General features: G+C 40.9%; 1 protein-coding gene across 1 annotated transcript in view; it reads left to right on the top strand.

The window, feature by feature from the left end:
• The first annotated feature begins 10,152 nt into the window (after nt 1-10,152).
• The window catches only part of ADAMTS20 (ADAM metallopeptidase with thrombospondin type 1 motif 20), a 177,954-nt gene continuing 174,043 nt past the window's right edge, over nt 10,153-14,063 (top strand). Inside the window, exons 1-2 of the mRNA XM_030322578.1 lie at nt 10,153-10,298; nt 10,814-11,175. Of these exons, the coding sequence (XP_030178438.1) occupies nt 10,208-10,298; nt 10,814-11,175 (453 nt within the window). The 5' untranslated portion in view covers nt 10,153-10,207. The remainder of the gene's footprint in view (nt 10,299-10,813; nt 11,176-14,063) is intronic.

Here is a 14,063-nt window from a genome sequence, read left to right as displayed (position 1 = left end):
ATTCTTGTTCATCTCTCTTTACAAATTTATGGATGCATTAATTGTGGGGATATACTAAGGAGTTATACAGTATTTATATATTCTGCAGTTTCCAAAGTGATTGTAGCAATTTGTACCCCCATCAGCAGTGTCTGAGAGGTCTAGTTGTACCAAGTCCTTGTCACCATTTGATATTTTCTTTTAGTTTGTTTCTATCTTTAAATTTACTTATTTTTACCAGTATGTGATAGCATCTCATTGTGTTTTTTTGCATTTCCTTAATGACATGGAATGTTGAACACATTTCCTATGTTGACTATTTTGATATTCTCTTTTATCAAATGTATTTCTAAGTCTTTTCACTATTTTTCTGTTTGGTCATCTGTCTTTTTCTGATTTGATGGAGGTTTTTCTAATGTGTTCTGGATACAATTTTTTTTTCAGATAAATGTATTACAAATAATTTTCCCCATACTTTCCACTCTCTTAATTGTGCCTTGAAAAGTTCTTGATTTTACCATAATTCCAAGATGATCCTTACCTATATATTTAGGAGCTAGTCCTTTGTCATGTATATGAATTGCAAATCATTTCTTCCACATTCTTTAGGCTTCTAATGCTACTATCTCTTGATGAACAGAAGTTCTTTAAAAAAAATTTTTTTTAACGTTTATTTATTTTTTGAGACAGAGAGAGCATGAACGGGGGTGGGTCAGAGAGAGAGGGAGACACAGAATCTGAAACAGGCTCCAGGCTCTGAGCTGTCAGCACAGAGCCCGATGTGGACTCGAACTCACGGACTTGGACTGCGAGATCATGACCTGAGCCAAAGTCGGATGCTTAACCGACTGAGCCACCCAGGCGCCCCGAAGAGACATTCTTAATCTTATTACAATCCAGTTTATCATTTTTGGCTGACACGTATTCTTCTAATGAAAGTTAGAAGCTCAGTTGCTTTATCCTTCACATTTAGATCTGCAATCCATCTGGAAGTGATTTTTAGTATGTTGTAAGATAGGAAATTACATTTTAATTATATTACTTAAGGTATATGTGCTTGTTGTAGAGGAACATAGAGAATAGACATTAGTTATGATCTATCATCCAAGGATACCATCACAGCTACTGTGGTGTATCTTTCCACATACAGCTTTTATTAGTTATTTTTTTAAAATGTTTTTTTATGTTTATTTATTTTGAGAGAGAGAGAGAGAGAGCACACACATGAGGGGGGTAGGAGCAAAGGAGGGAGACAGAGGATCTGAAGTAGGCTCCACACTGACAGCAGAGCCCAACACAGGACTTGAACTCATGAACCATGAGATCATGACCAGAGCCAAAGTGGGACGCTTAACCGACTGAGTCACCCAGGCACCCCTTATTATTATTTACTTTCATTACTTTATGGTACTGTTATAAAAGTTACTATTAATGTTTTATTCCTTTCAGTTATATAAACTGAGAATAAGATGTCTAGTTCTTTTTCTCAGAAATTTAGCCATGACAAAAAGCAAATCAAAAAAATTTGTCCCTAGATTAATATGAGTACCTTTTTAATTTTAAGCTTCACATATTACAGGCTAACTTCTCAAGTGGGTTTTGAATCTTCCTTCTCTTGTGACAGATTTTCCCGCCAAAGTCAGTTAAACACATTGTCTTTAGTATAATTTGAAGGCGTATCATGTGTTTTGTAACTCTTTCATTTCTATCAGTATCTTCATTAATTCCTTTATTCTGCTTTCTTTTAATTTTTATCAGTATTTGAGTTATTTGCTGAATTAATTTTTCATTTTTTCAAAGTGATCTTAAATTTTAAGGTTATAAATTTTGAGTCCTGTTCTATGTCTATCCCATATGTTCAGATATATAGTTTTTTATTATTGCTGATTTTCTAAACCAATTTTTCAATATATGTTTGTTTTCTATTTGACCCAAGTCTTCTAAAACTTCCTCTATAATAAACATTGATTTTTCTGCTTTTGTTATTTTTTAGCTTTATTAAAATGTGATTAAAGAATGTTGTCTGTCTGTGCTCGCTTCGGCAGCACATATACTAAAAAAAAAGAATGTTGTCTGAACTACTTTTATCTTTTGGAATTTATGAATGTTACACAATTATACAAAAGGTATATTTAAAAATTTTTTTTCATGTTTATTTAATTTTGAGAGAGAGACAGAGCATTAGTGGGGCAGGGGCAGAGAGAGAGAGGGAGACACAGAATCCAAGCAGCAGGCTCCAGGCTCTGAGCTGTCAGTACAGGGCCCAATGTGGGGCTTAAACTCACAAACCGCAAGATCATGACCTGAGCTGAAGTCGGATGCTTAACTGACTGAGCCACCCAGGTGACCCAAAAGGTATATTTTCAAGACAGAACTCTTTTATTAATTACGTTATTTAGGTCTTCTTATATTCTCTTATGTTCTTGCCCTTTTACTCTGTCATGAAATGATAGATGTGAATTAAAAACTCTTACTACTATACTGTTCTTTCCTCTATCTCCTTATAATATTCACAATTTGCTACATGAGGTGATTGCTATGCTGTGTAGTTATATATTTATACTGCGCTTATTTATATCTTTGTTTTTTCATTTTACTCTAAATATTTGCATTCCAGGGGCGCCTGGGTGGCTCAGTCGGTTAAGTGGCCGACTTCGGCTCAGGTCATGATCTCGCGGTCTGTGAGTTCGAACCCCGTGTCCGGCTCTGGGCTGACCGCTCAGAGCCTGGAGCCTGTTTCAGATTCTGTGTCTCCCTCTCTCTCTGACCCTCCCCCGTTCATGCTCTGTCTCTCTCTGTCTCAAAAATAAATAAACGTTAAAAAAATAAAAAAAAAATAGATAAATATTTGCATTCCATTCCGTTATTCAACATTTATGTCAGTCTTAGTTCTAGGTTAAAATTATTCAAAGTTCAATATAATTCATTTTGCCATCATTTGCCCATTCTTGGTTGACTGCATTTTGGTCACCAGAAAAATATTCTGAGTTCTTGTGTATTCAAAACTGTTTGTCTATAGTATGTACTTAAAAGACAGCTTGGCTGGATACAACCCTTGCCTCACATTTTCTTTCCTTGAGTATATCTATTAACAATTTCCTTCCACTATCTTCTGATGTTGAATGTTGCAGTGGAGAAATATGAATATAACCTACTTTCCAATACATAGATTCGGGTCTTTTATTTCAACAGAGGCACTCCTGAATAATAACTGTAAAATATGTTCTGTTTATTTTTCTGGTTCTTTTTTCTTCAGAGGCTACTCTAAATATGTGTATGTGGATCTCTAATGCATATCTTTTCTACTTATTTTTTTCTCCTAAATCCTCCCTCCCTTCTTCCTTCCTTCCTTCTTCTCTTTTTCCTTCCTTCCTTCCTTCCTTCCTTCCTTCCTTCCTTCCTTCCTTCCCTCCTTCCTTCCCCCTCTATTCTTCCTTCCTTCCTTCTTTTCTGTCTTTACTTTCTTCATTTCCATTTCAGTGTGGTCAATTTTCCCATTTTTCCCCCATATTCCCTGCCCCATCACAAACACATTTTCTATTTTCTTTCATGCTTTTCTATTTTCTTTTCAGTTTTGTTAAGATGCTTTTCCTCCTCTACTTCTTTTCTGAATTCTGCTAACTCACATTTTATTTCTTCCTGTTGTCTTTCTGTATATTCCCTGAGTCCTAAACCACTGATATAGATCTGACTTCAAAAGTAATCTCTTCATTTTTTTTATAGTCTGTAACAAAATATTTGGTCATACTTTTTATATGCTCCATAGCAAGATTCTTCTGGTGCGTGTTCTTCATCTGTAGATAAATTCTGATGCTCTTTCCCAATTTCTTTCTTAGAGTGTACTGAATTTCTTGTGCGCAATCCTTTTTAAAAGAAAAAAAAAAAACTTCATCCTTGAATTAACTTTCTTTTCTTGGACCAGGATTTGTTGGGCTGAGAGGTATGGAGTAGCCTACTAGGTGCTCTCTTCTCTGCTATCACAGAGACAGACTGCTTCCTATAACTCTGGCTCCTATTTGTTATTTTTTGCATAGCCCACTTCCTCTGTTTCTCTAGACAAGACATGGACCTGCTCATGTACCCAATCTTCGGTGTTTCACACAAGGACTACAGCTTTTACAAAACAGGGTGGCCACTCATCTTCTTTTTTCCTATGTTATTGCTGTGTGTTTCCTGAGATTTCCTGCTCATTTCTGAATATTTTCTTTACTTCCTTCACATGGCTGCCATCTTACTTGTTTATGGTAATTGGTATATGATCCAGGAGTTATCATTCTCTTCTTTTAAAAGAAATTTCCAGGAGGAGATCATTAACCATCCTGATATATGCACCAGGTTTCACTTTTTAGGTTGATTTTCTCACTATACAATATGAAATGAGTTCTGTCTTAAAATTAGTGCACACACAGGTGAAAAAAGTCCAAGAAAGTTAGGAGAGAAGCACCCAACAGAATTAGAAGTACCACTGCCACTGGCTTTTACAGGGATGGGAGTAGTGCCTGTTCTCACTAACTGGACTAGAAAATCTCAGATATGAGCATTAGGTAAGGTACATACATTCTATGTAGAATGCTCTTGCTTTAGTAGTGGCAAACAAGTATGCTTAGACTGAGCATTGTTTCATTCTTGCTTAATAAATTTTAAAAGAAAGATATGGAAAGATCTATTTCCAGGAAACCTAACCGCATCTCAGAACAAAACTTAAGGTTTGTAGGAACAGAAATATATCCAGTACCCACAAAAGTAAAATTCATCCAATCTAAAATTATCAGGCTTGGGGCATCTAGGTGGCTCAGTCATTTAAGGGTCTGACTTCGGCTCAGATCACGATCTCGTGGTTTGTGGGTTCAAGCCCCACATTGGGCTCTGTGCTGACAGCTCAGAGCCTGAAGTCTGCTTCAGATTCTCTGTCTCCCTCTCTATCTCTGTCCCTCCCCTGCTTGTACTGTCTCTCTCTCTTTCCAAAATGAAAATAAAAATAAAAATAAAACATTAAAATAATCCGGCTTTAAAGAAGCAGGAAAGCATGACCAATACTGAGGAGGAAAATCAATTAATCAAAATTGGCCAAGCACTGACCCATATTTTAGAACACACATCAAATGGTTGATTATAACTGTATTCTATATGTTCAAAAAGTTAAGTTGAGGCATGCCAGATACAAAAAAAAGGCCCAAACTAAAGTCTTAGAGGTAAAAATGACAGTGAATATAATTAATTACAAATTAGACATTGCAGAAGAAAATATTAGTGAATTTGAAGACAGCAATAAAAATTATCCATTTGAAACACAGAAGGGAAGAGGAGAATTTAGAACAGACAGAGCTTCAGAGAGCTGTGGGACAACTGTGTGCATTCTCATATATGCATAACTGCAGTCCTTGAAGGAACAGAGAGGGAACAAAAAATTATATTTGACAAAGTAACAACCACAGATTTTACAAATTTGATGAAAATAATAAACTCATAGTCTCCCAAAACTCAATGGACTCCAAGCCTAAGAAACATGAAAAAAAAATCACATCAAGGTACACTGTAAATAAATTGAATGAAACTAGCAATACAGAAGAAAATCTTAAAAGCATATACAACAAAAAGATACCTGATGTATGGAGGATAAGGACTTTTTTTTTTGTTATTAAAAAATGCAAGAAGACAATTGATCAACAGTTTTTGAGAAATAAAAGGGGTGGGGGGCAAATCCTCCCAACCTAGAATTCTATACCCGGGAAAAAACAGGCCTCAAAAATAAACTTGAGAGGCGCCTGGGTGGCTCAGTTGGTTAAGCGTCTGAGTTCCGCCGAGGTCATGATCTCGGTTTGTGAGTTCGAGCCCCGCGTCGCGCTCTGTGCTGACAGTTTGGAGCCTGGAGCCTGGAGCCTCCTTCGGATTCTGTGTGTCTCTCTCTCTCTGCCCCTCCCCAGCTCAGGCTCACACTCTGTCTTTGTCAAAAATAAATAAACTTAAAAAAAAAAAAAAACTTGAAAAAAAAAAAGAACTCATCACAAGTAGAGTGTGTGCTATCAGAAACGTTAAAGAAAGCCTTTCAGACAGAACAAAAATGATAGCAGATGAAATAGCTGTTTAAATAAAAATAGCATGAATGCAAAGTGGGAATTGCAACATATGCAAAAGTTGAATGTATGATGATAGCAACAGCACAAAGGTTGGGAGGGATGAAATTGAATTTGCATACTATACTTGAAGCCAGTCAGAGATATATTAAAGATGTAGACTATAAATTCTAGGGTAACTGCCTAAGTAAGGAAAAAGTTATAGCTAACACAGATTGAATGGGATGTTAATCCATTTAGTTAATCCAAAAGAAGGCAGAAAATAAAAAAGAGTAGGACAAATAGAAAACAAGATGATGGACTTGAATATAAATATATTAAGTATTATATTAAATTTAAATGGTGTAAATACCCTCATTAAAAGCAAAGAAAAGGTAAGATTGGTAATTTGCCTATTCTTCCAGGTTATATAAATGTTAATATTACTATTTGTTTATATAATGAATATTTACTTTTTTTCTATTCCAAGAGGACACAACATTTGGTGCTGGGGATACTGCCTCAAAGAGCCTGTTGATAGTCCCCTCCCCACATAACCCTTACAATCTGAACAGAGTGTAATAATTGCTTGGGCGGAAGAGATCGATTCTCTGCACACCTGGAAATAACAGTGCTTTAAGAATTAACACAATGACCATAGCTTGTACTGTTTTAACTAGAATGATGGATAATCTCCCACACCTGCTACAATATAATGTTTCTACTTACAATTGGCCATTTGTAATTAAGAATGGAGCGGCATCTGTGGGGTCTCCTGCCAAACCCACTTCTTCGCATTTATCATTTTCCAATTTTATCCCCCCGTTAGGCCAGTGGTTTTCAACTGGGCCAGTTTTGCTCCCAGGGGACATTTGCAAATGTCCAGAAATATTTTTGGTTGTCACAACAGGGGTGGGGTACTACTGGCACCGAGTGAGTAGAGGCCAGGGATGCTGCTAAACATTCTATATCAAGTAGGGCAGCTCCCCTCCCCCTATAACAAAGACTCGCCTGGCCCCCAAAGTCAATACTGCCTCAGTTGAGAAATCCTGAACTTAATGACCATTTCATCCCAGTTTGCCCAGGACTCCCCAAGTTTTAGCACCGAAAGTCTTGCATCTCAGGAAACTCCCTAGTCTCAGTTACACTGTAAAGATTGATCACCCTACTTCCTACCTACTAATATTAGAAAAGCAGTCTCTATTCAAACAGTTGTTCCTTTCGGTACAAACATCAGTCTCATGTTATATTGTAATAAAAATTGTAATCCACATGAACATGCATTGAGCACATTTTGTCCAATACAATTGGCTTATAGAGTTTCGGTAAATTGTTGAACTTTAAACAGCTGGTTATGGTGGAATTAGGACTATAAAAACAAAGTCTATCTTGAGTATAGTGAGCCTATTCCTGCTTTGGAAGACTGAAAATATTTTCTCTACACTGTGCCAACCTCATAACATAGCTTATAGTTATAATGATGATTGTCAAAATTATGAATCAAATACAATTACATGTACTATAACTATGGCTTTCATTTTCTGAGTTGTTGCTGGTTACAACTGTACTACATCAGATTGGAGCTGTTATAAAGAGTACAATTTTCTTATAAAAAGTATGGAATTTGAAACCAAAGATATTTGAGTCTAACTTGATATGTGATCTGGGTAAGTTCTGAATTCCATGGGGAGAATGCATAAATTAAATGAGGTAATTTTTCTAAAGTCCCTTGTATAATGCTTATGTCAGAGCAATTCCCTAAGTGGTAGCTGTAATGATCAATATGAGGAAATTGATTGAAATGGCATAGATTAGTTTACTCATGGCATTTTCATTGGCAGAGACAGAGAAAGGAAGAGAGACAATGTGAATATCGTAACAGTTGAGCCTAATATAATGAGAAGGCATTGAAGCCAGAAAGGATTTAAGGAAACTCAGCTTAGTTACATAGATACTGAATGGAAATGTAACATTTATCTTCTAGAAGATGTGGGAAATAATGCTCTTTACTGAATATGGTAAAGATTATAATAGCATAGAATAAACATCCCAAACAACTTCCCATTTCTTTAATAAAAGATAAAATAGGCCTATTCTTAAAATAACATTTCCAAAACATTAGAACAGGCTGAAAATCACATACTCCACTGAGAAAACTACTTTGAGTGGCAAAAATTCAGTGATAGAAATGAAATATTTATTTTGCCTTCATTAGCAGATAGCCAATGAAACAGGTGCAGTTCTATTTTCTGTTATTGTATGAGGGAAGGCATGGCTCCTGATGTAAAGATACATTTAGAACTGCAATGTAATTAAAATGACTCTAAATTACAATGTACTGAAGGTAACCTCTAAATAGACAGGTGTGGGTAATAGGACAGGTGGGTTTGTTTTGTTTAGAGTAACAGTGTGCTTAACTTAAGGGGGAAAAATTAGATGTCTGTAACTCTGTGATGAATGAAATGACATTTGGGAGGAAGAGGCACAAAAGAAAGGGGATTGATTGTGTAAGAATTACCATCACCCAGCTGGGTATTTTCCTTGGTAAAAGTAAAATTAAACTCTCCTTCCTCAAACAAGATTGGCTCACATTAGCGGTGAACAACAGATGGACCAAGTGTATGGTATAAAAGTAAGGAGGCATGCCAGGAGAGGTCAATTCAAAGTCAACAGAATTTTTGTTGTTGAGAGCTCAGGGAAGAAGGGCGGCCAGGAATTAAACTGAAAGGGTATTCCTTTGTGTTTGGGAAGATGTACCCATATATTCCTTCCCTTTTTCTCTCACATTCTTTCTCCCCCTTGGTTGGATTTCAAGACAATCTGATGACTTCCTCCTCTCTCGTTTTCATACTGGTTACAGCAAGAAGCAATAAAGAATCTGCAGATCAAACAGGTGGATTTGAGAAATGAGAGAGTAGTTCTGAAATGACAATTCTTTCTGCTGCTGCTGAGGTTTATAGAATTTGAGACACGAGGCAACACACCTGGATCCACTGCTACAGTAATGGTTGAGGAAAATGAGTAGGGATACATGGGGTCATTTGGGTATCATACAGGGAGGGCCAATTAATATTGTGAAACTACCAGCAGGAAGTCTCATAAAATGACAGGCAGCTACAATGGCAGGGGCAGATACAAGTTTTGTGGGGCTTGACGTTTCTATAATTTGAGGAGCTCTTTATACAAAATTAAGTACAAAAATGAATATTAAAAGAAAAAAATGACAACTACAGGAACTGTGGAGACTGAGCGATTCATTTAGCATTTCCTTAGACAACTCCCAGAAATTCACACCCAGCAGTGCTTGCTTATTGCAACCTCGCCTTCCCCTTTGCACCTACAATGCTCTTAAATTCCCAGAGCACACAGGGGCCCTTGCCAATCAAGGCAGGTCATTAAGCTTCATTGGAAGAATCCCTTGCCTTCAGGAACTTCCCGCTGTAACTTATTTTGTCTTGCTTGAGAAGCCTAAAATTACCCTGAAACCTAAATAACAGAAATTTTCCAACTGATGCTTTTCATTTCACTGTAAGAACTAAAAACCCTCACACACCTATCACCTTTCTGGACCTCGGCCGCACAGCTTGCATCGGTGTTGGGTGTTACAGGTACCGGGACGTTGTCCAGCTGGCCCTCGGGCTCCACACCACGTTGCTCTCCCGGCGCCGGAGCCCCCTGGGACCGCACTCCGGGCGCGGCTGGGAGTTGGGGGCGGGCTGCACGCGGGAGGGAGAGCACCGGCCGCGCCTCCTGCTGATTGGCCCGGCCCTGCCCGTGGAGGCGGGCTCTCCCCCGCGTTCGCCCGGCCCGGGGTGGCTATATTGGCACCGTTCCTGCTAGGTCGTCTCGCTTCCTCGCGTGGATCTGGACCCAGGGAGAAGGCGTCTGAGGGCAGTGCGGGCTCAGGGAGCGGAGCGAGGCTGCCGAGAGCGAGCCGGGAGCTGTGGGGCTGCAGTGCGATGAAGCAGCGGCTCAGGGAGCGGAGGCTGGCGGTGTGGCGAGACGGTCCGGCCCGGGGCCGGGACTGCTGCTCCGGAGGCTGCTGAAGGCGCCGCGGCGGCCGGCGCAGAGCACGGCGGGCGAGAGGGAGGAGAGGCTGCGGAGCGCGGGGAAGCCGGGCTGGGCGGCCGGCGGCTCGGGTTGGCCTCCCCGGTTGGGATCCCCCGGGTGGAACCATGCGGGTGGCCAAGTGGCTGACGGGGCTGCTCTACCAGCTCTCACTGTTCATCACCAGATCTTGGGAAATTCACTTGCACCCCAGGCAAGGTAAGGTCACCGCCGGGCGCCTTCAGCAGCGGGGTGGGGGCGAGGGGGGGTGGGTGGCCCAGCCCCGTTGTGAGGATCGTGGTCCTGCAGGGGCTCGCGGGGCTCCCGGATCAGCCAGCCCCAAGTATCCTGCGAGGTTGCGGCTGCCCCGGGTTTCGAGGAATTGTGCGCGCCGGGCACCGTGTCCCTCCCGGGTCCACGCGGTGGGGGCGCTTGGGGGCAGATAGGCGCGTGCGCCCGCAGGGCACCAGTGGGCTGTTGGGAAGCCAAGAGGGATAGGAGAAGGAGCGGGTTGTGCAGGGCCGGGCGTGTCAGGGTCTTTGCTTGGGAAGGTTGGAGCGAGTCGGGGGTGTGGGAAAGCGGAGCACGTGTGTTCGTGTGTGCGCGCGCGCTCGCCAGCGTGTGTGCGTTTGTCGTGCCCCTGGTGTATCTGGACCTGGGGCGTTTGGTTCAAGTCTGGGGTTGGGACGTTGGTAACGCGCGGGGGCTCAGGGCCCATATTTCTGTGGTTGTAGAAGCCCTGGTAAGGACGCTGGCCTCCTACGAAGTGGTGACCCCCGCGCGGGTCAATGAGTTTGGAGAAGTGTTCCCTCAGAGCCACCACTTCAGCCGGAGGAAGCGCAGCTCGGAGGCCCTGGAGCCCCCGCCATTCAGGACCCACTACCGAATCAGCGCCTACGGGCAGCTCTTCCAGCTGAACCTGAGCGCGGACGCGGCCTTCCTGGCCGCTGGCTACACCGAGGTGCACCTGGGAGCCCCCGCGCGCGGGGCCGAGGAGCGCAGCGTGGTGGCCCCAGATCTACGCCACTGCTTCTATCGAGGCCAGGTCAATGCTCGGGCGGATCACACGGCGGTCTTCAGCCTCTGTGGAGGCCTGGTAAGTGCCCTCTGGCCCCTTGGTATTTTTCTGGGGACCCAGGTAAGGGCTGTGTTCAGAGAGTCAGTCGTCATTGGGTTTTCCCCGAATCGATGGTGACCTGAGAGGTCAGAGTGGGTTAGCAGAGGTATTAACACCCAGATGAACCCTAGCTGAGGCCACCCCTTCCTGCCATGGGGGAGAGGCATTTGGAAGATCTGTAGTCTCTACCTGCTGGGCAAAAACTGACCCTTTCCGCAAAGGTGGGCGACTCCTGAAGTGTCAGATGTTGAGCTAGTGAGTCAGGGAGTGGACCTATGGGGCCTGTGCCACATGTGAAATGTCTCTTCCAACAGGGCAGGTGATCCCACTCAGACACACGAACTCCGGACCACTTAATGAAGCTGACTCCCCTGAATTTACTTAAATCTCCTTGAAATTAGAAGGAAATGAAAACGAATATATGTAAAATGAAAAGAACTCGAAAAGTTGGCTTTTTTTTTTTTTTTTGATAGTATGGGGGTGTCCATAGAGGCTGAATCTGCCGGTGTCTAAATTGCACCATATTTGATAGGGTATCTACAGAGACCTGGTGCCAGTAAATGAGAAATGATCATTAGAGTGACGGGAGTAAGATTTTTGTGTAAAAGAAAAAACCTTATTGTGGAGGGAGGAAATAAAAATAATGGGTTCTTTGTGTTCCTCTCCCTTGAAGGCAGAGGTCCTAACCCCTCCACTCCCAACGATGAACTTCTTTAGCAGGACCTTTTCTGAGAATAACTTTAAATGTGTAAAACGTTAATTAGCTTCCTTTTTAAATACTAACAGTAGTCAAAATGTTACAATTTATGGTTTCATAATAAATACTTGATCAACCCAGCAATCTTATTGGGGCGGGGTCTATTCACTACTGTAGTGGCAAGAAGTATAAACTGGATAGCTCCATAACTGATACAAAGGTATCCTTTTATTGGTAACAAAGTCACAATGTCTGTGGTTCTACCTATGATCAAAATGAATTATCAGGGGTTAGTGAAAATAGGTCTAACACTTTCCTGTCCAAGTTTTTGAAACTCCAGGTTTCAATAGTTAAAATAAACCGACTTCATTAACTCTGATGAAAGACAAGTTCAAGAAGAAACAACTAGGAATTTAGTTACTGGATTCTAGCATTCACATGTAATGCTTCCTCTCAGGTTAATTGACCTAAGATGTCTTCCTGGGTGTGAGTATTGGTCTTGACCAAGTAAATTTTGGAAGATCTACTTGCTCTTTTTCATGTTACTTTGGCCTGTGTTTACATGGTACGTCTTGAACAATTTCCTTTTCTGCTGTATCTAAATAGAAAGCTTGAAACATCAGAATGGCAGAAACACAGTAATATTTACACAGCCACCTATATATCAAAGGAAAGAAAAATATTCCTTCCTAGAACCTCTCAATGTGTAACTAGTCTGGAAAATTCTAGATTTACTACCACAATTTGTCATGGTTAATGTTTTCTTGATTGAGTATTTCATGGCATGGAAAAACATTCCAGATGGGAAACATTATTAGGAGTGATGTTTCTGTTCATGTTGATTCATAATGCTCGTGTAGTTCAAATTATTATTCAATTTCCCCTTTTTGAAATCAAACAGTTGGAAATGTTTTTAGGTCTTGACTAGAGTTATCCTCGCCTGTAACTATGCCAATTTGGATATAGTTGTCTAAGTTCTGACTTCTGTATATTTACTTTGCTTTTGAAAATGTATTGGTAGTCTCAGACTTTTTAAAAACTGTATACCTATGTAAGTGTTTTAATTTTTATAAGGCTGCATTGAGGACATCAGTCATGGTAGAGCAAGAACTTCGAGTGATGGAGCAAATAACAGCTAAGAATCTTTTAATTGGTCATGATCCAATTACTGAAAGTCCAAGTTACTAAGAGAAGTGACATTTGTCAGTTTTTGGTATTTCCACTGGAGCCTATATTAGCCATATACGTACTACCCGTAGATCTTTCTACCCCAACTCCATCATTAACTTCCTTTAGGTTAATGGTGTCAAATAACTGAACTCCTGGTAGGTTCCATAGTCCGTTTGTCACTATAACCAGTTCTTCATAGTCTCAGATGAGTCTTTAGACTTGAATAAAATTGTGGTACCCGTAACCTGGACCAGTTGAATTGTTTAAAGATCAACTTTGATACAATGACTGCGAAATTAATACTAATCTTCTGGCTCTGCTCCTTCTTGCTTCCTGACTGGTCTTTGTATGTGACTGTGATCTAGCTTTGACTTGTCCATTAACCACTGAGGTTGAAATTTACTGAAGGATTGTTGTTAGAGCTAGTCTTAAGTTCTTTTTCTGGTTTGTTTTTGTTGCTTTAAGTTTGCTTTTAATTATAAATGGAAATTGTACTTTCCTCAAATATCTTGAAATGAGTATCTGATTTCCTCACTTTATTGCTAATGTGTATTGTGTTTACATTGCTAGACTCAAACATACATGGACTGACAAAAATGGACCCCATACAGGGCCTTAAAGTGTTCATTCTGAGATCATTGTTTGGGAGGAAGGTGGAGAGATGGACTTCTAGTTCCTCTGTGCCTTAGTTGTTTTGCCTCTTGTACCATCAGTGTAATTCGAGATCTGAGAACTTGGGGCTGCCTCTGCTCAGTCAAGTCTAATGGACTCCCCTCCTGGGCTCTCACTGCTGCTGTGTATTCCTGTGAGCTGTGGCTGTAGCCCTTATTCTGTGTCTGACTACTGCATCGTCCAGCCCTTATCACTTTGCTTCTGCTGCTGTACCTTCCCTATGTAACGTGGTTTGGTGATGCTGTTGATCTTCCAGACTCCTCTAAGGGTCTGAAGTCCTCCATGGTATTTGAAATTCAAGGCAGACTTAGTTCTTCCCTTTGCTAAA

This window comes from Lynx canadensis, chromosome B4, assembly GCF_007474595.2.
Source record: "Lynx canadensis isolate LIC74 chromosome B4, mLynCan4.pri.v2, whole genome shotgun sequence".
NCBI classification, from domain to species: Eukaryota; Metazoa; Chordata; class Mammalia; order Carnivora; family Felidae; genus Lynx; species Lynx canadensis.
Note: the sequence above shows the minus strand (reverse complement) of the source record. Positions and strands in the feature narration are given on the sequence as shown.